The sequence below is a fragment of the Camelina sativa genome, chromosome 17, assembly GCF_000633955.1.
Source record: "Camelina sativa cultivar DH55 chromosome 17, Cs, whole genome shotgun sequence".
Classification (NCBI taxonomy): domain Eukaryota; kingdom Viridiplantae; phylum Streptophyta; class Magnoliopsida; order Brassicales; family Brassicaceae; genus Camelina; species Camelina sativa.
The window spans coordinates 6,292,764-6,316,774 of NC_025701.1; the positions used below are offsets into that span (position 1 = coordinate 6,292,764).

Consider the following 24,011-nt stretch of genomic DNA (forward strand, 5'->3'; position numbering starts at 1 on the left):
TTTTTTTTTTCCTTTGGGTTGAAACAGAGGAGTAGTGGAGGAGGAACATTTCGAGCAGTTGATAAACTAAATGGAGAGCTTCTATGTGGACGTGATGATGTGCATGCTTGTTAATTTATTTAGTTCTTGATTACTTTCTTGACTACTTTCTTCGTGAGCTTTCTATTGTGTACGTGATTCCATGCTTTACTAATTTCTTGTAATGTCCAAAAACTTTGACGATTCAGAACGTTTTGAGTTGATCGGTTGAGATGACTGAAAATGGGACCTTGAAACCGTTTTGGTAAAATTGTAAAATCATTATCCTGATTCCAATAAATTGCAAATCCAAAAACTCAGCATTTTGGATACAGAAAGCAGGTAAATAATACATGATAAAGGCAAGAGGATCTTGGAACTAAAAAAAAACAAAACCCAACAAGAAGTCAGAGGAACAGAGATTATAACAGAAACATGAAACGTTTCAAGCAAGGATCAAAGTAGAATTCAAATAAAACCTGAGGAAAAAAGAGGGAGGATGGGATTGTCACAGAGAAGTAAAAGAGAGAGATGATTTGATTGAAACACGTTAACGACAGATTGAACAAAGCACCAAACAATATAACTGCACACCACCAACATAGACGCCATTGTAATCACGAGGCAGATGGAGACCAAGGTGACCATGGTTGTGGTTATCATGTGATTACCACTCTGCATGTCAACGTTATCACTCTGATTCGTTCTGCATGTCAACATTGCATACAGAAATCAGAGAAATGCCTTATGATCCTGAACCTACTTTCATATTCATAAGCTCTCAAGTTTTCAAGAGGAGATAGGGACAAGGCAGGACTGGTAACTTACTCAAGCATCAACAACAAGACACAAGAAAACTGAATATAATAAGAAGCCTTGGAAAACAAGAAAACTGAATAAAACCATCTTTATTAAATTAAAATGCAGTATTAATTGTTAAACTTACAATGGTTACAAACAAGTTGGTACAAAGAAATTAATTTGGTAGAGCAGAGAATAAACTTTGGTAATAATAAACAGATTCTCCGACGGTGGTAGGCTTGAAGACAAAATCATAAGATTTGGTATGGAGATCATGTATGACCATTGCTTGCAAGTGCTCACGACCATGAAGTATTAGCTTATTCTTGTCCAGAATTGCAATCGGTATGAGTGCGAACTTGGGTTCCCCCAACCAAGAAAAAGTTTTGGTGAGATCTATGGAACACAATTGCTTCCATGTCATGTTGCCGCCCGAAGAGTCAAGCGACCATATGACTTGGCTGGGCACAGTTCTTCTCAGATACACACAAGCGGTTGTCGAGGACGCACATGGTGTAGTTGTCTTGGACAGATATATGGGGAAAGGGAGTTTTAGAGATGACATGAAAAGTTTCCGTGTGAAGATCGAGAGATAGCACTTTGGTTTCTTCACAGGCGGTATACCAATAAAGTGACCCATCCAAATAGACGGCTTTATGGCAAGAAGTCACCCGAAGAGGAGAAGAAGGGGTAAGGTACCTCCAAGCGTTGGTGTGAAAGTCGAAAACTTCACAAGTAGTAACGTTGTCTAGGCCAAATTCAGATGAATTATATAACCAAACGGGCTTGTATGTGCCCGTGACTTTGTCTTTACCCAATCCAAGCTTATGAAATGGGAATGACAAATCTCTTTTCTTGCCCCTATCCATCTTGAGCAGTTCAAAGCCGCAACGATTTAAACTTTGTTGCCATCTAGTGGCAGGGTTGATTACAACAACCGGATCCCAGACATCATGGACACATACGAGGCCGTCACAACTACCATAGCAAACCGCACAGGAAATAGCAGGGAACTTGACCGTAGAGACTACTGACGACCCAAACACAAATCTCCTTGGAGCTTCACCATCTTGAAGGGAAGCACATCTGGACCTCGTGATTGCTTACCACAGATAAACTGTCGTTTCTTGAAACGGTTGGATTCGATTGTGGACTTCCACTGCTTGGATAATGACTTGAATCTCAGCAGAGACTTCACAGGAAGTCTCTCGAGGATGAGCTCTACAACATCGTGTGGTAGCAATTCCACACTAGAGCGACGATGTCTTTTTAATACAAAACTCGAGATCGAGCTCGAGCGTTTTCTTTTCAGCATTGTCTTGTCTTGTCTCATTAGATTTCTTCACAAACAAGCATGGATTTGGGGAGAAAAAGTCAATAGATTGTAGGGTAGATTTCAAGGATCTCGAAGGCTTTATATAGATATGTTAATGGGCCGAACCGCCAAAAAAGGCCCGTTTATATGAAAAAATCGATATCGTCTTCTCCTTTTTTTTTGGTTCCAATTGCTCTGAGAAGGTGTGTACAGATATGGTAGGTAGCTAATATCCGTACTACACGATCCAAATAAGGTTGTTGAGGATGAATTAAGTAGGTAGGTGGTTAATATCTGTAATACACGATCCCTTATTTGACTCGCAGGTTGATGTAGAACTAGAAGCTGTTTGGTACACTTGCAAGATGTACAGGATTCAAATAAGTAGATTCAATCAGTTCTTTTGTCAAAGTTATACCAACGTTTTTCTACGAAAGATCGATCTCTTGGTCAGACCGTCAGAGCAACAAGTCAGTAACAATGGCCAGTTTCAAATTCTTCTTTGTTGTCACAATCTTGGTTATGTTTCATCCCGCAGCAATCTCTTTTGTTTCTTCCAGTTTGGAGGTAAGGCATGAAAAATGTTATTTACTTTTCAATTTTCTTAAAATAATTATCATTCCTACAGCCAAATTCAGATCAATCTTGAGATCCTAAGCTGTCATGAGAATTGTAAAAAATTCTGGGATATTCATCATTATTCATCATAATTTCCTCTAGTCGTAAATTTATTCACATTTTTGGTGATATTTACGGATATTGTCATTTACTATGTTACAATTTAGCTCGGCGATCAATGCTCGTCGGACGAAGACTGCAATGTTGGACTTGGTTGTTATAAATGCGGTATCGAGGATGCAAGATGCGTTAGATCAAATATCACAAATCCATTCTCCGTTGGGGTAAGTAATTAAAAAAAAAAATATTGAATTTACGATATAGTTTTAAAAAAAAATCATGATTATTAATTTATTATTTTTATCAAAAGTATCATGCATGAAGCATTAATGATTTATTTTATTTTTGGTAACAGAACAATTCGATGCCGTTTAATAAATATGCATTTTTGACAACCCACAATTCATTTGCCATTGAAGGGAAACTGCTTCATGTGGCGACCCAAGAAGATACTATAGTTCAACAACTCAACGTGCGTTTTATTAAATCAAATACTAACTAAACAATGTATGCTTTTCTTCTTAAACTATTTGAATGTTATGTTACCTTTTTTTGTTTGTTCAGAGTGGTGTTCGAGCATTGATGTTAGATACGTACGATTACCAAGGAGATGTATGGTTGTGTCATTCGTTTGACGAAAAATGCTTTGAGATTACCAAGTTTGTAAGTTCAATCTTCATACTTGCTTTTGTAACAATTGGAGCTTTCAGTTTTGTCTTTTGTTGGAAGAAAAAATATATCCGAACATGCAATGTTTTGGTGTAAATGATTAGTTTTGTTATGTCACTTTATAGAATCGGGCGATAGACACATTCAAGGAGATATTCGCATTCTTGACAGCGAATCCATTGGAGATCGTGACATTGTTTTTGGAGGATTACGTCAAATCACCAAACGGGTTAACCAAAGTGTTTACTGATTCTGGTTTAAAGAAATTTTGGTTTCCAGTTAAAATTATGCCTTTGGGTGGCCGAGATTGGCCGTTGGTTAAGGATATGGTCGCCAATAACCAACGGTTAATCGTTTTCACTTCAGCTGAATCGAAGCAAAAAACCGAAGGAATAGCTTACCAGTGGAATTACGTAGTGGAAAACCAATGTGAGTGCTTGATGATGAATGAAGTTACCAATTTTCTGGTTTAAGTTTAGTTGGTTTCGAGATAACCGATTAACCCCAGTGTGGTATTATTAATTGTCAGATGGGAACGATGGAGCTATACCATATGAATGTAGCAATAGAGGAGAATCTGCACTTTTAACCGACAAAACCAAAGCTTTGGTTTTGGTAAACCATTTCAAGACAGTTCCGATTAAGATCTTGACTTGTGAGGATAACTCTGAACAACTTGTCGATATGATTAAGACATGTTACTTAGCCGCAGGGGACCGATGGGCCAATTATGTCGCCGTCAACTTTTACAAGGTAAGGATAAATGTCATAATCTGGTTCAAAATCATAATGGAGTAATGAGTTTTAATTTTGTTTTCTTCCTTGGGTTGATACAGAGGAGTATTGGAGGAGGAACATTCCAAGCAGTTGATATACTAAACGCGAAGCTTCTATGTGGGCGTTATGATGTGCATGCTTGTTAAATTATTATTACAAACAATGATGAGTTAACTCTCGATTACTTTCTTTACTACTTTCTTCGTGAGCTTTCTATGTGGACGTGATTCGATTCTTTACTAATTTATTCATAATATCCAAAAACTTCACCATTCAGAACATTTTGAGCTGATATCAAGAAGAATTATGCTGCTTGACAAAAAAAAGGAGGCACATTACTAATAGGCAGAAAACAAACTTTGGAAATAATAAACAGAATCTCCGCCGGGGATGGGTTTGAAGACAAAATCATAAGATTTATTCATTGGTTGCAAGGTGATAGAGGCGGATCTACCTTAAGAGTAGGTTGGGCACGTGCTCTATACTTGTTGTTATAGATTAGTTAGTAACACTAGCTGATTAAATCTGCTAGTTCAGTCGGCAATAGAATATACCCTATGTGTCATCATAGGTCACGAGTACAATTCTTTTTTGTTTCTACTATCTTTTCCTTTTCTTTTTGTATTTGTTATTTTGTTTTAGTCTCTTCCTTTTTCTATATTCTATTTTTTTTAAAACGAATTAAAACTATATACTTCATGGAAGCGTTAAAAAATATATATATCCTTAATTTCTGTTTTATTTCTCTTTTTCCAGTTTGACTTTTAACAAATTTAATTCCTACTTATTTTTTTATTGAATATCTTAATTGAAAAAATGTTTAGTCAACTTAGTAAATGCGACTAATAATGTTTACATTTGTGTAATATGGTTCGACAGAGAAGTAAATTTAAAAATATATTATAAATTAATAGTGAATTTTATATTTGCAACTCTGTATTTTCTAATTAATAAATTAATATATATCTAACCTATGTAATTTAATATAATTATAAATTATTGGAAATAATACTTTCAAAGTTTGGTTTATTTTTCGACTTCAAATCTTAAATTATATTAAATATTATCAAAATATATATTTATTAAATATTTATAACATAATTTATTATTATTATAAAATGATAAATTTCAAATCCATTAATATTGAGTTTGGATATCTAAAGGTAGCGATTTTTCAAATGTTGAACAGGTGAAAAAGAGGTTTTCCATCGATTTTAGGGAACTTCCCATGCAGATCGATACATATGAGTGAATGTTTTTGTGTATGATTGGATACTTTTTGGGTATGTTTGGAGCACCAAAAATGTACATTTTTGGGCTATGTTGTGGTTTTTGATACTAACGTTGTTCTTTTTTGTGTGCAAATTAATTGTTTCCGTAAAAAAAAAAAAAAAAGTAGCATCTTTCTTGTAGAGTTACCAATACATCAGGCTCACCTTCCACAACCGTACAAGCTGAGATGGAGCCCTTTTCGAAAGGGGGAACGTTGAGTTTCGAGGTGGAGACTTTTATGAAGGAAAAAGAAGCAGAGGTAAAGAATTTAAAATCTTGTGATGGAACCAAAACAGGGAATAAGGATTTTTGACATCTCATTACAGTAAGTGGATTCTTTTTTACCACTTGTGCAAAAGCTTGTTATTTTGAGTTTTTGATACTAATGTTGTTTTTCTCTTTGCAAATTATTTGTTGCAGTGCCATAAACAACAACAAAAATTAGCATCATGGTGGGCCACAGCTACGAGAGAATCAATAAAAAATAATAATTATATGGAAAACGAAAAGAAAATGTATATATCATACGAGACTAATATAAAGTATAAACTATAAACTTATGTCCCCCGTATTTTTTTGCTATCAATGTTGTCTAATATAATCCTTACAACATATGCGAGGCCGAGAAGAGACAGAAATTAACAAGAATAATGTGCAATCCTTTTTCAGTTTCTCTCACGGTCTGACAAAATGTCAAAACAAGTTAAGTTTGCAACTCTCAGAACAAAGTCAACATTTATAACTCAAACAAAACACAACAAAGCTGTATTGACCAAGACCATTATTGGATTAGTTATAAGATCCTCGTTAGATTTCTCCACAAACAAGCAAGAAGTGGGGCCAAAAAAAGGTCAATAGAATGTAAGGCTTTATATATAGATATATTAATGGGCCGAACCGCCAAAAAGCCCGTTTATATCAGAGAAAAGAGGAACGAAAAAAAAAAAAAAAAAATCGATATCGCCTTCTCCTTTGTTCCAATTGCTCTGTGAAGGTTTGAATCGGAGAAAGAGAGAGGTGTAGGAACAATGGCGGCGGCAGTTCAACAGCAGCAAGCGATGCAGAAGAACACGTTGTATGTAGGAGGTTTAGCTGATGAGGTTAACGAATCGATTCTTCACGCTGCGTTTATACCTTTCGGCGATATCAAAGACGTGAAGACTCCTTTGGATCAAGCGAATCAGAAACATAGATCCTTCGGGTTCGTTACTTTTCTCGAGAGAGAAGACGCTTCTGCTGCTATGGATAATATGGATGGAGCTGAACTCTACGGTCGTGTTCTCACTGTTAATTATGCTCTCCCTGAGAAAATCAAGGGTGGTGAACAGGGTTGGGCTGCACATCCACGTATGTTTCTCTTTTACTCTTTCTCTCTAATTGATTTTGCCCTAGAGTTTTGGTTAACTTGAGCTATTAATGATTTTGATTTTGGGGTTTTGTGAATGAGTCTGGAATTGTTGAAATTAGGGTTTAAAATTTCGCGTTCTTGTGATTTATTGATTCTGCAATTAGCTTTACCAATTGGTTCTTAGATTTTTCCCTAGAGTTTTGCTTAACTTGAGCTATTGGTGATTTTGATTTGTGTTCGTTGATGGTTTTTGTAATTGGGGAACTTGTTGGAAAAATTAGGGTTTGGAAATTAGTGTTTTTGTAGACTCTAATTGTCTCGTTGATGTTAAGAAGTCAGTGAGCCTCATGTCTATGATTAATTTGTTTGCTTCTTGATTGTCATTGTTAACAATTGTGTCTTCTTTGGTTTTGTTTTCTTTCAGTTTGGGCAGATGCAGACACATGGTTTGAGAGGCAGCAACAGGAGAAGGAAATGCTGAAGATGCAAGCAGAGAACAAGGCTGCCATGGAGACTGCTGAGGAACTTCACAGGAAGAAATTGGCACAAGACCGAGAAGGTGAGATGGAAGAGGATACAGAAACCAAAGATGATCCTATGGCTAGAGTCGAGGCTGATGCTCTTAACAATGGCAATGCCTAAATGAAAGTAAGCATTACCGGATTCTGTAATGAACCTTGCTCTTGTAGGATAAGATGTGTGTCACACTATCACCTCATAGAGTTTTGAGGTTAAGATTGTTTCTTGAAGTTGCTGAACATGTTATTGTTATAGTTAATAGATTTTGTAGTTCGGAGAAACTTGCTTGGTTAGAAAAGTTGAAAAAAAAAACATGTTTTTAAACCGGATGCTCTTCATACAAAAAGGGTCATCACTGATAAAAAAAGAACCATTCGCTTTTGGAACAAAGAACAATATCTAAGTCCTACTCGGAAAATTTAAACCTTGTCAAGTTTAGACCCCGCTGGTTTATCCATAAACCAGATCAGATTCCCATTGCTTGGGTGGACTAGCCTTGCAGGCAGGGACAAAGAGCTCTCTTGTTTGGGCAAATCATCGATAGCTAAGTGGATAGCATTGGCTTTGGATTCGCCGGTGGCTACTACAACAACTCTAGCAGCTGAGTTAATGACGGGTAAAGTGAATGTGATTCTCTCCGGTGGCGGTTTAGGAGAGTCAGTTAGGAACGTGACCCAATCATCCTTCACCAAAAGTGCTGGGTGGTTTGGGAAGAGCGAGGCTACATGCCCATCCGATCCCATCCCAAGCAAGATCAGATCAAACTTGGGACAGTCACTGTTATCAGATGCAGCCACAGTTCTTGTTCTCACCATCTGCCTGATGGCGAACTCATACTCTGCTGCAGCTTCCTCCGCCGAAACTGTGTCGTTAATCGAACATATATGTCTCGGAAACACATTGACCTGAAAAAAATTAAAGTTGCAACTCTCAGAACAAACAAAAGTCAACTTTATAACAAGACAAAAACCACACACAAAGCTGCATTGACCGGAACCATGACTGGATTAGTTTTTTTTTTCTCAAACAAGCCAAGATTGGAGCAAGAAAAGTCAATAGGTTGCAGATTCAAGAAAAGCAGCTAGCCACACGAATTCTTCCACCTAGAAGTTATCAAGAACCAATCCAAAACAGCTAACCTTGGAGAGGAGATTGTCCTTGGCGAGTTTGTAGTTGCTATCGTCATGACTCTTAGCTACTACGCGCTCATCCGCCCAAAAGACATACCATTTCGCCCAATCTATAATCTTGTCGTAAGGTGGCTCGATCAATTTTCTGTTGAGTAACTCATTAAAAGATCAATCAAAGAGACTGAAAATAAAATCTCCAAAACTTTTAAATGGTAAAAATTGTATATTTACCCCATCAGACTAATGAGAGAGCCTCCTGACAACACAATGCAGAAAGCACCATGCTCTTTAATTGATGCTTCTGATACCTCAGCTATATAATCTACCAAGTCTATGCTTAGTTCCTGCAAATTCTCATGAACCCTAATTTCTCCTCTGTCTTTATGAGTCCAAGTAAGTGCCATTTTGCTTCCTCTGTTTTTTTTTTTTTTTAGCAACTCTACATGAAAAACAAAAATGGGATTCAAGAATTTAAAGCTTTAAGAGAAGAAAGAGATCAGCTTTGGATTGTAAGAAGTATAACATTCACATTTTAAGGAAACAGAGATAAGATCAAAAAGCTCTGACTCTCAACAATTCGAATTTGACTAAAAATCCAAAAATCAGCATTTGAAATATTCAGAAGACAGCAAATACAAAATAAAATAATATAACCAAACCAAATCGAGGGAAGAGAGGATTCTTTCTTACAAAGGAGTTAAAGAGAAAGGTAAGAGAGATGATATGAGTGAAACAACAGGTTAATAATGATAGATAGATTTTACAAAAGCACCAGATGATAATGATTATATATATAATTGCACCATCAATACATAGGTCATGTCTACATACATTCATATAGATAGATATGCAACAATGTTATTTATATATTTGGTTTGTGTGTAAACAAAGGACTTCCAAATAAATCTGCCTTTATATAAATTAATAACGAAAACGCCTCTTGGGAGAGAAGAAGAATTATAAGAAATTAAGAGATTTTTACCTTCTGGGTTTCGACGTGCATATCGTGATAAAAGTAAAACACACAAACAAACAAAAGTGAAAAAACAAACTTAAGAAGGATAAAATCGAAGAAGTACCTGCAAATTTTTCTTTGATAAAATCAAGTTATAGGAGAAGAAGCTCGGTAGGGTTGTTTAAGAGGATTTTGGTTTGGTGGTATTTAGAAGAATTTAAGGTTTGAGATGAAGATTAGNTTAAAGTTGCAACTCTCAGAACAAACAAAAGTCAACTTTATAACAAGACAAAAACCACACACAAAGCTGCATTGACCGGAACCATGACTGGATTAGTTTTTTTTTTCTCAAACAAGCCAAGATTGGAGCAAGAAAAGTCAATAGGTTGCAGATTCAAGAAAAGCAGCTAGCCACACGAATTCTTCCACCTAGAAGTTATCAAGAACCAATCCAAAACAGCTAACCTTGGAGAGNTCCTTTTCTATAATTAATTTCTTTAATTTTCAAATTTGTGAGTGGCTTAATTTTTCTTAATTTCATCAATACTATTATCTATAAGCCTAAGTTTTATACAGATAAAAATAAATTAATGATAAAATAAAATAAAAATTATGGCATATCGAAAGGTCCACAAATTTGACACATGAACACTTACCATATATGCCCCACTTTTCAGGAATCTTAGGCACTATGATATATTAATGCGAATAAATATGATGATAAGGGTAAATGGGTAATATCTTTCGGGTCAATATTGGATTTTACAACATTTTAGGAATTGTATCACGAATGACCCAAAAATCACCAGTAATGTTTGTTTAGGTCACACACGTATCTTTTGTTTTTTTCACACTATTCCATTTTCTATTTACAAGTAAACAAACAAGAGAAACACATGTTAATGTTAAATAGTTTGATTTTAATATGATGTAATTATATATATAATACATAAATGTTTTGGTGGAAATGTAAAGTTCATCCAGATCAACTATACTTCTTAAACTACATTATCTTCTATTTTTAATCTCTTTTTTTTCATGTCTTTTTGTGATTGTGAACCTCAATCACTTTTTATATGTTGACAATAAAAGGCCATATTTATCAAAGTAAAACCTTATATATTAATAATTTAATCGTATTTAGTGAACCACTAATATGAACTACATCAAAGAGGCCCAATAACGCTTTATATACCAGCATAAATTAACATCCTATTATATTTTTCGAAGCTATAACGGATTGCATTTTAGTGGGTAAGGCCATTTATGATGCCTATAGGATGACATCGCGTGTCATCATTCTCCAAACGGCACCAAGCTACCAGTAGGAAAATTTGGAACAAGTAAGATGTATAAAATCTAGTTATGAGTCGAATTAAGGGATAATCAACAACTTACTATATGTTATTTATACCGTGGTTTCTAAGTTTATAATTCTTGGAGGTCCAAATAATGAGAGGTTCTTGCATGAGGGATCCCTAATCGTCTTTCATGAAGGTATCACACACGTGTAAGAAAATCTTCTTAGAAATTTTGAGGAAGATTATCGCGAAGAAGCCCACGCGACGATTCTTTTGTCTTATTACATATCCATCCATGTTACCAAGTATGGCATTCATATTCGTTCATTCTCAAAGAGGAGAAACCATCCAATAATGTGTGTGTAGGGTTTGGAAAAAAATGTGAAGGAACCACTCAATATTGAGATAGATGGAGACTAGTACCAGCAAGATCATATCTTTGCGAAAAATACATACTTTATTGTCACCATCCCGTCGTGATAATACACACGCATATACCTAAATGAATCATGGTGTCTCTGTATCAACATGTGTCTGATATGTGATATCTCTGTTACTCTGTACTAAACCGATGGACTAGAATTTTGAAGTGTTTAACTAAGTATATTACTAGATAATTGCATAACTAATTATTGAAGATGAATCATTACGTTTTAGTATTATACTAAATAAAAATAGGGAAAATAACAAAATTTAAGGAAAAAAATAAAATAGAAAACAGAAAAAATATAGTACAATGATTGTAAAATATGGATAGAAAATTGTTTGCACATGGAAACAACACCGCATTGCTTCCCTGACAGGTAAAGAGACCAGACAAACTCCCAAGTTGTGGGACACATGACTCCCTTCTTACATTAGCTTTTCCAAATTGAATTGAAAAAAAACTGTAATGATTATCTTTCAGATAATAAGTAAGACTATCAGAACATGATATGTAGTACTAAAAGAAAGTATATGGATCCAAAAAAAATGACAGTATCTTTTTACCCAAAAGATAGGTAATAATATATGGACCCAGTAGTCTATTGATTGTAATTATGTCTAAATTTCATGTCTCTATGGTTTTCCGCAAAGACTCAAACCTTAGAACCAGAAACAAATCAACCAAAAAAAACATATGGTACTTAAAAGATAGATTAAAAAACATTAGACATATATGAGAAAACATATATTCGATTAAGTTGTTCATATTTAAGAAACCCCGCAGCAGCTTTTAAATTTATTGTTTGCATCAAACAAGAATGTTGATTCAATTTAAATCCTTGAATAACCACCTCTTCGGTATTCTCAAGCAAAGCTTGTTTAACAATTTTGGAATTTATAAATGATCCACACCTAAACCATTGAGGTCATGATAGTGACCTTAATAGCTATTTTAATCCAACAAATTATATACGTTTAGTAATACTAGGTTCTTGGCTATAGCAGGTGAAACTAGAGCTATCATTCTAGAGAAGTTTATAAATTTTATTTTGGTGGATCAATCATATTCTTTAGTGGGTCTATAGACACATTAATTGAGGCCTAACACTAGTTTGCTACAAGTTTAGGACCATAAACTACTCTTTTTTTTCAAGTTGGTGATTGTGCGAGATGCACATGAATGCCAGATCCCTTAAAAAATCCCAAAGCAATTGCCATGTTTTTGTGGAGTGTTATGTAGTTTTTTACTTTTTTCTTCTTTTTTTGGTTAATGAAAGTTTATTTAGTTCTTTATCGGCAGTGGCATATGGATCGCTCCTTGTTGAAGGCCTAAGCTTTCAAAAGAGAGCCCATTAGCGTCCTAGCAAATTCTATAATAAATATTTTGTAAAATAGTACATTCATTGGAAGTTGGAAATGTTTGTTACAACTTAAAATTTTCCTTGCAAAATTAAAAATTACAAATGATTGAGGAATTGAAAGAAAAGGTGAAAACATAAGAGGACCTAATTCATTTTTAATTGTAACAACAACACAAAATACACTTCTCATACTAGTACTTAAGCTGCAAAGCAAAGTTTGAATTATATATTGTAGATATGAAGTATCAGTATTATTATTCTGTACAGTAAATAATTATTTTCGTGTAACTAAAAAATCATTTAAATTAGGTAACCTTTAACCTTTTAGAGTAAAAATAACATACACTCATGTACACTACCAACTTCGTTTTATTTTATTGTGTACAATTTAAAGTTTTGCAACGAGAATACACATTTTTGTTGAACTATATAGAGGGATGCGTCTGATGATAAGTAAGCCAAATCTATTTTCGAAAATAGTTCGTAAAATAATCAAGGCATAATTAATTGTTCATTTCTAATTACGTACTTGGCCATTTATATGTAGTGTATACAACTTTTTCATATTCTTGGGAGTGCTATTGAGTAATGAGTGGCGCAGAAAATACATAGCCTTTTTGGGCTTTGACGTATTAAAAATTGGTAAAATCACGATTGTTATAAGTTGCAAGTGAATATTTGGCTTTAACAAAAGCATCTAAATTCGGCTTTTAGAAAAGAATCGCAATCATTAATTGAGCCACTTGAAGATCATCAAAAGCAAAAAAAAAATACTCCAGTAATGATCTAATTAATTAGTGTCTACAACCCTAAGACGAAGGATCCAATTCTCTTGCCCAATGAGAGGCAGAAATTATCCAAGAGGGCTCTTAAATATTCAATTTTATAATACTATCATGATAGTTGGAATGAATGAAGACTTCAAAAAACAGACTAGTGAGTGTTGAATTTACTTTTTAACGTTGGAAAAAAACCCTTTCATTTACTAAATGCTCACATATAGGGTGATTTATTTTCGTAGATAAATTAGAACGCTTTGAAGTGATAATATAAATTACATGTTCTCTTGGGAAAGTTTAAATGATGATACTAGCTAACCTAATGAATCTTGTAAGAAAGCATATATATATTTTGTGACCACATAATTTATTTTGCATTTATATACTCTATATTTCTTACATCGATCCTTTGGTTCCAATGCGCTTGTGACGGATCATTCATATCTACAATGAAGGAGATATGAAGAATCGATGTAGGGGAATATGGAAAAAAATAAAATAAAGAAAGAGATGGGAAAGAAAGCAACTTGCACTTATTTTGGCCTAATGAAAAGTTTTATTTGTTGGGTAGTTAAATCCTAAAATGTATATATATATCCTTTTGTTGTGTTAGAAGTTTTTAGCACCTTCGATAAGAACATTTGTATGTCCGATATCAGCCATTGATTATACATGTGATCGTAACGCTAGTTTGAGAGAGAGAGAATAATGTCATTATCGAATTGAAATATATTTAAGACCGCTGCAACAATATATCCCAAACATGTTGAACTAATTATGTGTATCACTTTTATTTATCATAAAAGGCAAACATCTTTTTCTTTTCCAAAAGCATAAAAACCCTAGCCACCCTTTTGTCATATAATACATAATCGTTATAAGTTGAACGCTAAGAAACAGTCCTAAATTTTCAATTTTGTAATGATTTGAAAGATAATATGAACACGTCACCGCTCCTAACATTCCAACTCGGTTGTTTTAGATCTATATCAAAATGTAGACAAACTACCAAGCAAATGAAACGATAAAAATTATAATATAGTGGATACATTAGCAAACAAATAAACTTATTCAAATTGCGATACATAACCTAATAAAACACATTCATCTTATAAAAACAGATATATTCATGATCCTTCTATTTTCTTCATGTGCTTTTCCCATATTCTTATTCTACGATATATAATTAAATTAGGAGTGCACTGGAGTTGTTAATTACTGAATTGTACTTTTAATGAATACTTTTTTTGGTGAAAGGAAAATGAATAGTTAATTTAACGATGGATAGATTCATAAACAAAAAAGAGGAACGTCGAGGATACGATCTTGCAATATATCTTTAATGCAAATGACGCATAAGTTCTATCTAATCCATATGTACATAATGTTAAAAAATAAAAATTTTTGAACTTTTAAGGGTGTTGAGTTCCTATGGGACAAACTATATTCTTCCAGAAAAACAAAAGAGAGGAATATATTGAATTATGATTGTTGTTCTTGACTCCTTTATCTCTCATATTGTTGTCTACGTCATTTTCAAGCACATTTAAAATTTAATTTTCAGTATTTTATCAACTTGTGGTTGCTAACCTGACAATTCACCAAAAAAAGTGTTTCAAAATTATTTTGAAGGCCTAACATTACAAATTTAATCGTATACAATAAATATGCCAAAACATTAGTTCCAGTCCCATATATAACTTTTAAGTGAACAACAAATATTAAATATGTAATCATGTATCGGTCATTTAGAACGTATAATCAGGCACTTAATGAATCCGTTTAAGTGACTCTATCCGAATAACTAAACCATTTGAAAGTGGATGTCAGTATCTAGTATTGTCAGAATTAATATAATTTGACGAGGATTTGTAGAATTATCGTGCATAAAAGACATTAAATTTATGTAAAACGTCATTTTCATATATGAATATTAAATGGTGTATTTTTTTTGTAATTTTCCAACTTTCAGATTGGAAATTTTGATCATGTACTCGTAATGATGGATCAGCATGTGTAACAAGAAAATACTGTAGCTGATCCAAAATATGGTACATTATAATAGATAGTCTAATCTCCACTGCCCGATGATTTATTCACATGTAAGGAATTCGGATCACGTTGCTCAACATGCTAACATAAACAAGTGATATTGTCCTCTATGATACCTTTCAAGCAAAACTCAACTTTTTAAGCACCTTTAGATTTAACCAACAGTTTAAGCATAATTGATCAACTATATAGCACTCTTGACAGAGAAAAAGCAAAGAAATGAAAACATAGTACGCGATATTTTGGAAAGAAGTAAGAGAGTTGCACACTGCATACTTAGCTAATCAATTTTATAGATATGAAAACATTGAAAAGCAAACCGAGGGGATACGATAACATGAAGCAAGACAAAGCAAAATAGAAAACTCACACCAAAACCCTAAAGAAGTTCGACCAACGTGCCAAAACCCTAACTTCCTTCCCACCTTAATTATTATTAATTATTAATTAGTAGTGCTACCACATAGTTCATTAAACTTAGGACCCGACACCGATAATACATCAAGCGAAACCAACATTCCTTGGAACGGCCTTGCACTTCAACGGCTGCTTCATCTCCATAGACAGCTTGAGAACCTCAGCGAGCTCAACATCACAAGAGCCCTTAACCCATTCGAAATTCTGAATCAGTTGAGCAATCCAAAGATGGACAGTAGCTAGACCCATTGCTTTACCAGGGCAAACGCGACGTCCGGCCCCGAACGGAGCCAATCGAAGATCAGAGCCCATGATGCTCACATCCTCACCACCAATGAACCTATCGGGGTTAAACTCTTCAGGGTCGGTCCAGATTTTGGCGTCGTGTGTGATGGACCACATGTTGACCATAGCTACGGTTCCAGCAGGGACAAGGTTGGGACCTACGTGAACATCGTGGATAGCGAGGCGGGCCCATGAGAGGAGTGGACCAGGTGGGTGGAGCCTTAGGGTTTCTTTGACAATAGCTTGGAGGTACGGCAGTTTTGGGATGTCGGAGTCAGACAAGGATCTAGTGTTGTTACTTGTAGCAGAAGCTATCTCTTTGTAGAGCTTATCCTGGATGTCTTGATGCAAAACCATTCTAGCAAGAACCCATTCCACTAGAATCGCAACAGTGTCTGTCCCTCTAAAAATCATTTCCTAACAAAAAAAAAAAAAAATCAAAATATTAAATCCTTTGACACAAAACTCACATTCAAAGATTAAAACTTTTATCCTAAGGAAAAAAAAAATAGTGAAAGTAGTTTACCCAAAGAACAGCAATCATGTCAGAATCAGACAGCTTTTCATCCTTTTGCAAGCCAAGCAAGACATCAACGAAGTCCTCTCCATTGAGATTGTTGCTCTTCTTCATCTTGTGTTTGTCAATTATTCCGCCGACAAAAGTGTTGACTTCAGAGACCAAAGCTCTACACCTCTTCCTCACTCCTTGGAAGTCAAAGGAACGAAGAAGCCAAAAGTGATCGCTCCAGTTAAATATCCCAAGCAACTCATAGCCTTCACTCACCAGCCTCTCTAGGAAACACCCAACTCCATTAACTTCATCAAAATCGTAACTTTCACCGAACACAGTCGTCATTACATTATTCAAAGAACCAAAGTGAACGACCTTTTTCACTTCAACTTCACCAGAAGCATCCGACGTGACAAGGCTCTGGATCTTCTTCACCATCTTCATACCGATCCCAACTCTAACACCTTCGAAACTCGCGATTCTCCTCGGACTGAAAAGATGAGTGGAAGAGATTCTCCTAAGATTCCTCCAGTACTCACCATACGGTGCGAACCCCATGGCACGGTGGAACAGTAGCTCGTAAGCTGACTCCTTAACCGGGCGGTCCGCAAAAGCAGAGCTGTTCAGAATTTCTTTAGCCGTCTCCGGTTCACTAGAGATGACGAAACGCGAAAACCCAACAGAAAACGCCATCAACGAAGAGGCCTTGAAGCGTTTTGCAAGAGCGGCGAGAGCACGGTGGGGATTAGCGCCGGAGAAGACGGAAAGAGAACCAGATGGTCCAGGAATCGCAACCTGGTTCTTGGATGACCCGGTCCAGGCCCATGCGAGCCCACCTGGTGAGAGGAAGAAAGCAACGGTCGCTACGAATAGCGAGATCAAAGCAAAGGCTTCGACGGTGAGAAGGTTCAGGTTGTTAAAGAACAGAACGTAAGCTTCCGAAGACATCTCAGGCTGAGTTATGGAAGCAGAGAGAGAGAGAGTGTGTTGTTGGGAGTGTGAGAGAGAGGAGTGTTTAGAGTTTATGATGAAGATATGAAGTGTTTGTGCATGGGAAGTGTCTTTAAATAGATGTGATTTTACTAGTTGCATCGTTTATATTTTTTTAAAAACTAATTAATACGGTATCAATCTTTAATGGTGAATTAAATGTTTTAAATTTGTATTTGCATTGCTGGTCAATGGTTTTTTACTGGTGGAGCGATTTTTTATGTTGCTTTCTTTTGTTATTTACTAAACTTTTTTGAAAACCGCCACATTTATATTCAGTATAATAAAATAAATTATAATCTGCTAATATTAGCTAAAATTTAATGGTTTGATGATAAAAAAATGAAATTTGATTTTGTAAGGGTTATGGAGATTTTCTAATAATCGAATCCCATCATTTTTGTATAAAATATCAGGAGACAGTATAGTGTGATTCATATGGTTTGTGTGAAGATTTGAAAGCCAAAGATTTGGTATGTTTTCTTGCAATAGTTGGCAAATTGTAGTTGTGTCATGCGTAAAATATTGGAACAAAGTCAAGATATTTTCAATCATGTAATAAAAACTGTTTTTGGAATACATAATAGGATGTTGTCCAAAAAAAAAAAAAAGGAATACATAATAGGATAAGCTATTTACTACCATATCAATCTATTTTATTAAACATTTCAGAACACATGAATAATATCAATATCAACCTCACGCTAAAACAGCTAATCTATATATAGTATAATAATTTGAAAAGATTCATTCGCTCTCCTGATACAATTTTAAAATAAATGGGTGGAAGTTAATTAACCAAAATTATAAAATACTAGTACTTAGTATCAAAAAAGAGAAAGAATGCTAAAGAAGAATCGATATGAGGGAATCGTAGCCGTCTTTGCCACTATTAAACTGTACGGATTTATTCATATTTTAGTGTGACATACTAATCTTTTTTATTTGAAAACATTTTTCTGAACTTAAGAAAAAAAAAAAAAACACTAACTTCAGTCGTGAAATCAAAATTTTATTATCAACGATTATGTGAAAGTCGTGATTAACAGTCGACAATTTCATCATTCCACAATTTTAAAGGACTAGAATCTAAAAAGAAAGATGAATACTAGTTTCTAAATCAAATTGTTATCACTTATTCATTTCACTGTTCCATTCAATTTTTTTTTACGGCAAATATCAATTAAAAGAATTTTCAACACCAACTCAAAAATAGCAAAGAGAACTCCAATTTGTTTTTGTTTCACACTCATAAATATGAGTTAGATGCAAACGGTGCAGTTAATACATCTGGCAAGGCGTGCTCACATGGCGAACAGAAGAATTTTTTTTTTTTTTTTTTTTTTTTTTTGGTTCAACGGCGAACAGAAGATTAAAAACAAAAATCTGATCGTTATGGCTAAGCGTTGGAGGCATCTCAAAGGTTCGAGGAGGCTTTTTTATTTCACTATTCGAGTTAACATAACGAGACACGTGGAAGGAGTCAAATCAATAGTAAAGTCAATATCAGTATCATAATTGAAGAAGAAAAATCTTTGACGTGTGATTTTTAACATAAGAGAGAGAGCCTTCTCTTCCCGTGGTCCTTTGTAATTTTTTGTAACACTATGCACATCACTGTTGTTGTGCTCTTTTTTCAATTTTTACATTGCCAATTTTACTTAACAAGTTGTACAAGAGATACATAAATTAATATATATACTTGTACTAGGATTTACGTTGAGAAGAAAATATAATTTTAAGGGGAGACAAAGGGCAGTGATGATTAAGAAAATACAGAAGAAAGCTGACATTAGTAAACACGTAAAAGCTCTGTGATGTGTTATGGTCTACTAGTCCTAGTGTTGTAGGCTTAGGCCTGCTTCGTCCAGCTACTTTCTACTGCTTGAATTTACTGTTTGTATTTTATATTAGTGTATACAGTTATTACTTACTTGACAGACAGCGAAGCCCATATCTCCTTTTCACATATATATACTTTTAGTATCAGTTGTAGTAAATGGACCAACTAATACTAATAATTTATTTCACGATTCTGATTTTCTTTATGTATTTATGACCCTATTTCATATTGACCTATTAAATTATTTGCCTAACTTAGTAACTGATTACCTATATTATAAATTTACTAACTATATGATTTTAATAGATTAGTAATGAAAATTGTTCAACTTTTAAAAAGACTTGTCGATTGTGATTAGTATATGACATATAATTTTCGTTGTTATAATCAATAACAAATATTTTTAATGTTTTACCATTTTTTTACTCACTCTTTTACATGACTTTGAAGTTTGAACTAATATTATCTATGGCTAATTATTATTTTACTCGCTAAAAGTTTTATATTAGTTTATATTAGTAATCAGACTCGAAAATCAAAATAATGGAGACATGTTTTCTAATACTGCATATTTAATAACAAACAATGTCATTCCACAATATTCTAGTAAATTAATATTTTTTCTCAAAATATAAGCTAGTTATATTATCATCAAATTTGACCAATAAATACATGAATATATAGAAATGTAGCTGCAATTCTGTTAAAAGCAAAAGCGTCTACAAGTTGATTAGAGATTTAGAATTGTAATTGTGGCAAAACCAAATCATGATATTTATTTTGAAAGTACTTGAAATATTTGGTAGAATTTGTCTGATAAATACATACTTACATAGAAATGAAGTTACATTATTTTCTTACAACAAGAACATGAGTAATGTTTTTTAAAAATGAATTATGTAGCATGCAATACTTTTAAAAAGAATCATAATAAGAAGTAGCAAAACCAAAGCATGAAATGTTCCTATTTAGTTATCATTAAACATAAAACCTTGATAGTTTCATAAATTAATTCAACTATTTGTAGGACTTTGATTAACAAATACATGCAATTACGATCCTTTCTTGAAAACAAGATAATGAAATAGTTCGAAAAATATATTTATGCAGCCTGAAGTAGTTTGATTAGAGATATAACTTGTAATAAAGAAAAAAAACATGAAGTATTCATATTTATTTGTCAATATGAAGTGTTCATATTTATCTATCACTTGTAAAACAAATGCTTTATAGTTTTTTTTTTCTATATTCATTAAACTATTTGATACACTTTAATCAGTAAATATATGAAGACATATATTGTTGGTACAATTCACTTTTAAAAACAAATGTGTAAAGTAGGTCAAAACAAATGTAATTGTGTCACATAACATAGATTCATTTAAATTAGAGTTTGTAGCATTAACTAGAAAAATCAGAGTATCATATACATATTTGTTACCCATAAACAAATATCTAGTTGAAGGATTTTGTAAATTTTGTATATTTACATACCTATTTAGTAAGGCGCTATAACTTAAAAAAAAAAAACCATAAGTAACATGAAATAGTTTGGTAAAAGTTATAACTTGAAGTTACAAAATCAAAGTTCAAAACATAAAGCATACATATTTATTTTTGTCACAAAAAAATATATGTTAATTTTTGGTAAACTTATTTAATTATTTGACATACTTTGATATACATAGAAAAATACACAGCAATGTTCTTACAATTCTCTCTTACACACAAAATCATAAATTAGATCAAACAAATAGAATTATGTAACATTACATATTTGTATAACGGTGTTCAATGAAATAACAAAGCTTGATCACAAAAAAAAAAACAATAGAGAAATGTTTGATAATAGTTTAACTACTTAACAACATTTGATCACTAAATAAATAAATACATATAATTGCATTCATGTAACATAAAATATCTAAAAAGCCTACAACTTTATATTTATATTCAATTTATGAAGAATGTTTTAATTGAAATAACACAACATCAAAATAGAAATAACAAATTAGTTTTGTACATCACAACCATCCATCTCATATGATCTACATGCAATTCTACATCATTTACATCACACTTTAGTAATCAATGACTTTGTTGTAACAATTTTTTTTAATTGATTGAGAATAATGTAACAAATTTGTAACTTTGAATCAATCATATTAAATGTTTGAGTATCTATTAATGTATATAGAATATTTTTGTAATGTCATCACAACTACCACTCATAAACTATCTAAATTTTAGTGAACTTTTTTTGATAATTTCAAATTTCATTTCAGATATTATTTTACTATCTACATTTGTAATTTTAAAATATCAATAACTGAAATTAATTTATTAATCAAATATGATCACTAAATATTTTTATCACTTTTATCATTTTATATACTAGTATAATTTGACACTATTTTCATATTTTAATTTTTTTAGAATAATATTTTATCATGTCTATACTTTAAAGTATTTTGTTATCAGTTTGCATGAATATATATATATATATATATTATATTTATGTGAAATTTTAACAAATAAAATAATTGATAAAGCTTTTGAAACTAGTTAATAAATTTTGACCTAAAATTAAGTATTTATGTAGAATTGTATGTATGACCTAAAACTGTAAATGAAAAGGTGTATGTTCTACACTGTTTTTAATAGGAAAACATACATTAATAATGAAGTGACCTTAGTGCAGTGACCATTTGTAAATCTAATTGTAAAAAACATTATCACATTAAAGATCAAGTCCCACTTCTACAAATGTAAAGATATAACTAATGTGTCGAGTGTGTTACGGCTTAATGGTTGAAAAAAAAACATACATTAGTACATCTGGAGTATTTTTACTATTGACATCTGTTTTTGCTGTGGGTCCAAAATAGATTTTAAAAGTAAAAGCATAGGAATAAACATGTAAGAACAAAAAAGAAAAGAACTGGAAAGTGAGAGGCCAATCATGTCAATGTCTGGATAACCAGACTTCATACCCTTAGCAAGCGAAGAGACTAGTTCAGTTCAAACATAACCAAACCAGAGTAATATCATTCTCTTGTCATCATCACCTTGTATTTTCCTTTCCCCTTGTTTGGTATGTGGTTAAGGATATGGATTGGGTATATATTTTTTAAAAATCAATATATTTTTGAAAATAAACTGTATATTGAGATCTCATTTTATTTGGATAAATATATCTATTTTCAAATTTTCTTTTTTATATCTAAAATTCACTAGAGTTTTTTTGTATAACAAGTATATACAAAACCGATGATTACATTTGAGTTACTTTCGCATTAGCTAATTAGGGGGAAAAGATGTTCGATTGATGATATTTATTTTGTGTAATAAAATTTTACTTTTCAGAGTGTCTTTAATAGAAAGATTAACGCTTTCTATTTACTATGCAAAATTTATATATAATGTCATTTTCTTTGACCAAAAAAAAAATGTCATTATCTAAGTAGTAAAAATATGCATGTGTTTACGTTTCCCAATATTTTGTGTCTATATGTATTTTATCAAAGAAATAAAAAAATTGTGACACTAAAATGAAGTCAAAATAATTTATTACGAACATTTCTTAGTAGTAAGTTACCGTAACGTGAGTTATTTAAGCATTTTAGTTTATTATATTAGCTTCAAATTATGTCGTTAGATGTACAATTTTATTCTATGAATAAAAAGATAAGGTTTGTTTTAGTGTTTTACTGGTCGTATAAGTTTTTCAACCTTACACTTTTTTTTTATTTTTTTTATTTTGATTTTAAATCATACAGGTTAAGCTTTATAATAAGATTAAAATATATTCACAAAAGTTTCGTGAAACACTTCTTGATATATTATAGCTCGTATCGCATGTACTGTTCAAACATTTCCCACCATAATCGCTTTGGCTTCACTTTGGTGATAAAATTATAAATTTTTATAAATAAGCAAAACTTGTTATCTTTGTCTAATTGTGTATGTGGCTCCCCCCCTGTATACTCGAGCACAGATTCCCTTTTATTAAGTCCGATGACTCATGGGCTGTACGAACCGTTTGCTAGTAATTGGGCCGACAATGTATCGTAGAGTAACACATTCACAGTTTCACACTAGCACATAAATAATTCTGTGGATATATGATTTTATTTTTATTTTTTTATAACATCTAATTTTATTAATTTGGATACAAATAGTTTGTCAACCAATGTGGTGGTGACGCAAAACTAAGATACAAATTATCTATGTTTGTAGCATGTTGAGATAACTTGTCAGCAGCCATGTTCTTTTCTCGGTTCACATGCTCTAATGAGCATAGTGGAAGTTTTGTCATCCAGTATCGGAAATCATAGAGGAGAGAGTACCTAATTTATTGTAATCTCCAGCTGCATTGATTAGCTTTGTCAACTCCAAATTATCTCCAAATTATGATATTTTTTTAATAGGTTAATTCGTTTTACTTCAAAAAAACCTCTCTTAACATTTGATATAACCGCACTGTTCTCTTTCAGTCACAAAATGAATAAAATTTATAACAATATTGTTGTTTATATCAATCAGTTGTTTTATATCAAATTTA

General features: G+C 32.9%; 4 protein-coding genes and 1 pseudogene across 6 annotated transcripts; 2 read left to right on the forward strand and 3 right to left on the reverse strand.

The window, feature by feature from the left end:
* Nucleotides 1,260-2,134, reverse strand: LOC109129874 (annotated as a pseudogene).
* LOC104755659 (PI-PLC X domain-containing protein At5g67130-like) lies at nucleotides 2,365-4,530 on the forward strand. The gene is made up of 7 exons (XM_010478087.1): nucleotides 2,365-2,701; nucleotides 2,920-3,036; nucleotides 3,168-3,284; nucleotides 3,377-3,475; nucleotides 3,607-3,910; nucleotides 4,011-4,234; nucleotides 4,318-4,530. The coding sequence occupies exons 1-7, from the start codon at nucleotides 2,615-2,617 to the stop codon at nucleotides 4,402-4,404; spliced, it is 1,035 nt and encodes a 344-aa protein (XP_010476389.1). The 5' UTR covers nucleotides 2,365-2,614; the 3' UTR covers nucleotides 4,405-4,530.
* Nucleotides 6,470-7,678, forward strand: LOC104755662 (peptidyl-prolyl cis-trans isomerase E-like). Its single transcript, XM_010478093.2, has 2 exons — nucleotides 6,470-6,877; nucleotides 7,303-7,678. The coding sequence occupies exons 1-2, from the start codon at nucleotides 6,559-6,561 to the stop codon at nucleotides 7,518-7,520; spliced, it is 537 nt and encodes a 178-aa protein (XP_010476395.1). The 5' UTR covers nucleotides 6,470-6,558; the 3' UTR covers nucleotides 7,521-7,678.
* Nucleotides 7,684-9,722, reverse strand: LOC104755661 (probable 6-phosphogluconolactonase 1). 3 transcript variants are annotated; one of them, XM_010478090.1, is made up of 4 exons: nucleotides 9,607-9,722; nucleotides 8,759-8,966; nucleotides 8,537-8,672; nucleotides 7,684-8,302 (listed from the first exon to the last, which is right to left on the reverse strand). In XM_010478090.1, the coding sequence occupies exons 2-4, from the start codon at nucleotides 8,929-8,931 to the stop codon at nucleotides 7,817-7,819; spliced, it is 795 nt and encodes a 264-aa protein (XP_010476392.1). In that variant the 5' UTR covers nucleotides 8,932-8,966; nucleotides 9,607-9,722; the 3' UTR covers nucleotides 7,684-7,816. The 3 variants fall into 3 exon arrangements, with proteins under 3 accessions (XP_010476392.1, XP_010476393.1, XP_019094223.1); XM_010478091.2 differs by lacking the exon at nucleotides 9,607-9,722 and adding an exon at nucleotides 9,218-9,593; XM_019238678.1 differs by lacking the exon at nucleotides 9,607-9,722 and adding an exon at nucleotides 9,510-9,526.
* LOC104755663 (cytochrome P450 78A5-like) lies at nucleotides 15,663-17,629 on the reverse strand. The gene is made up of 2 exons (XM_010478094.2): nucleotides 16,630-17,629; nucleotides 15,663-16,520 (listed from the first exon to the last, which is right to left on the reverse strand). The coding sequence occupies exons 1-2, from the start codon at nucleotides 17,560-17,562 to the stop codon at nucleotides 15,903-15,905; spliced, it is 1,551 nt and encodes a 516-aa protein (XP_010476396.1). The 5' UTR covers nucleotides 17,563-17,629; the 3' UTR covers nucleotides 15,663-15,902.

Excerpts from the sequence above, each read along its gene's own strand:
- LOC104755659 (XM_010478087.1), top strand. The coding sequence starts at position 2,615 with ATGGCCAGTTTCAAATTCTTCTTTGTTGTCACAATCTTGGTTATGTTT. Across the intron at positions 3,037-3,167 it reads CAAATCCATTCTCCGTTGGG|AACAATTCGATGCCGTTTAA; the intron begins GTAAGTAATTAA and ends TTTTGGTAACAG. Across the intron at positions 3,285-3,376 it reads CTATAGTTCAACAACTCAAC|AGTGGTGTTCGAGCATTGAT; the intron begins GTGCGTTTTATT and ends TTGTTTGTTCAG.
- LOC104755662 (XM_010478093.2), top strand. The coding sequence starts at position 6,559 with ATGGCGGCGGCAGTTCAACAGCAGCAAGCGATGCAGAAGAACACGTTG. Across the intron at positions 6,878-7,302 it reads GGGTTGGGCTGCACATCCAC|TTTGGGCAGATGCAGACACA; the intron begins GTATGTTTCTCT and ends GTTTTCTTTCAG.
- LOC104755661 (XM_010478090.1), bottom strand. The coding sequence starts at position 8,931 with ATGGCACTTACTTGGACTCATAAAGACAGAGGAGAAATTAGGGTTCAT. Across the intron at positions 8,673-8,758 it reads TCTCTCATTAGTCTGATGGG|AAAATTGATCGAGCCACCTT; the intron begins GTAAATATACAA and ends GTTACTCAACAG. Across the intron at positions 8,303-8,536 it reads AGGACAATCTCCTCTCCAAG|GTCAATGTGTTTCCGAGACA; the intron begins GTTAGCTGTTTT and ends AATTTTTTTCAG.
- LOC104755663 (XM_010478094.2), bottom strand. The coding sequence starts at position 17,562 with ATGTCTTCGGAAGCTTACGTTCTGTTCTTTAACAACCTGAACCTTCTC. Across the intron at positions 16,521-16,629 it reads ACATGATTGCTGTTCTTTGG|GAAATGATTTTTAGAGGGAC; the intron begins GTAAACTACTTT and ends TTTTTTTGTTAG.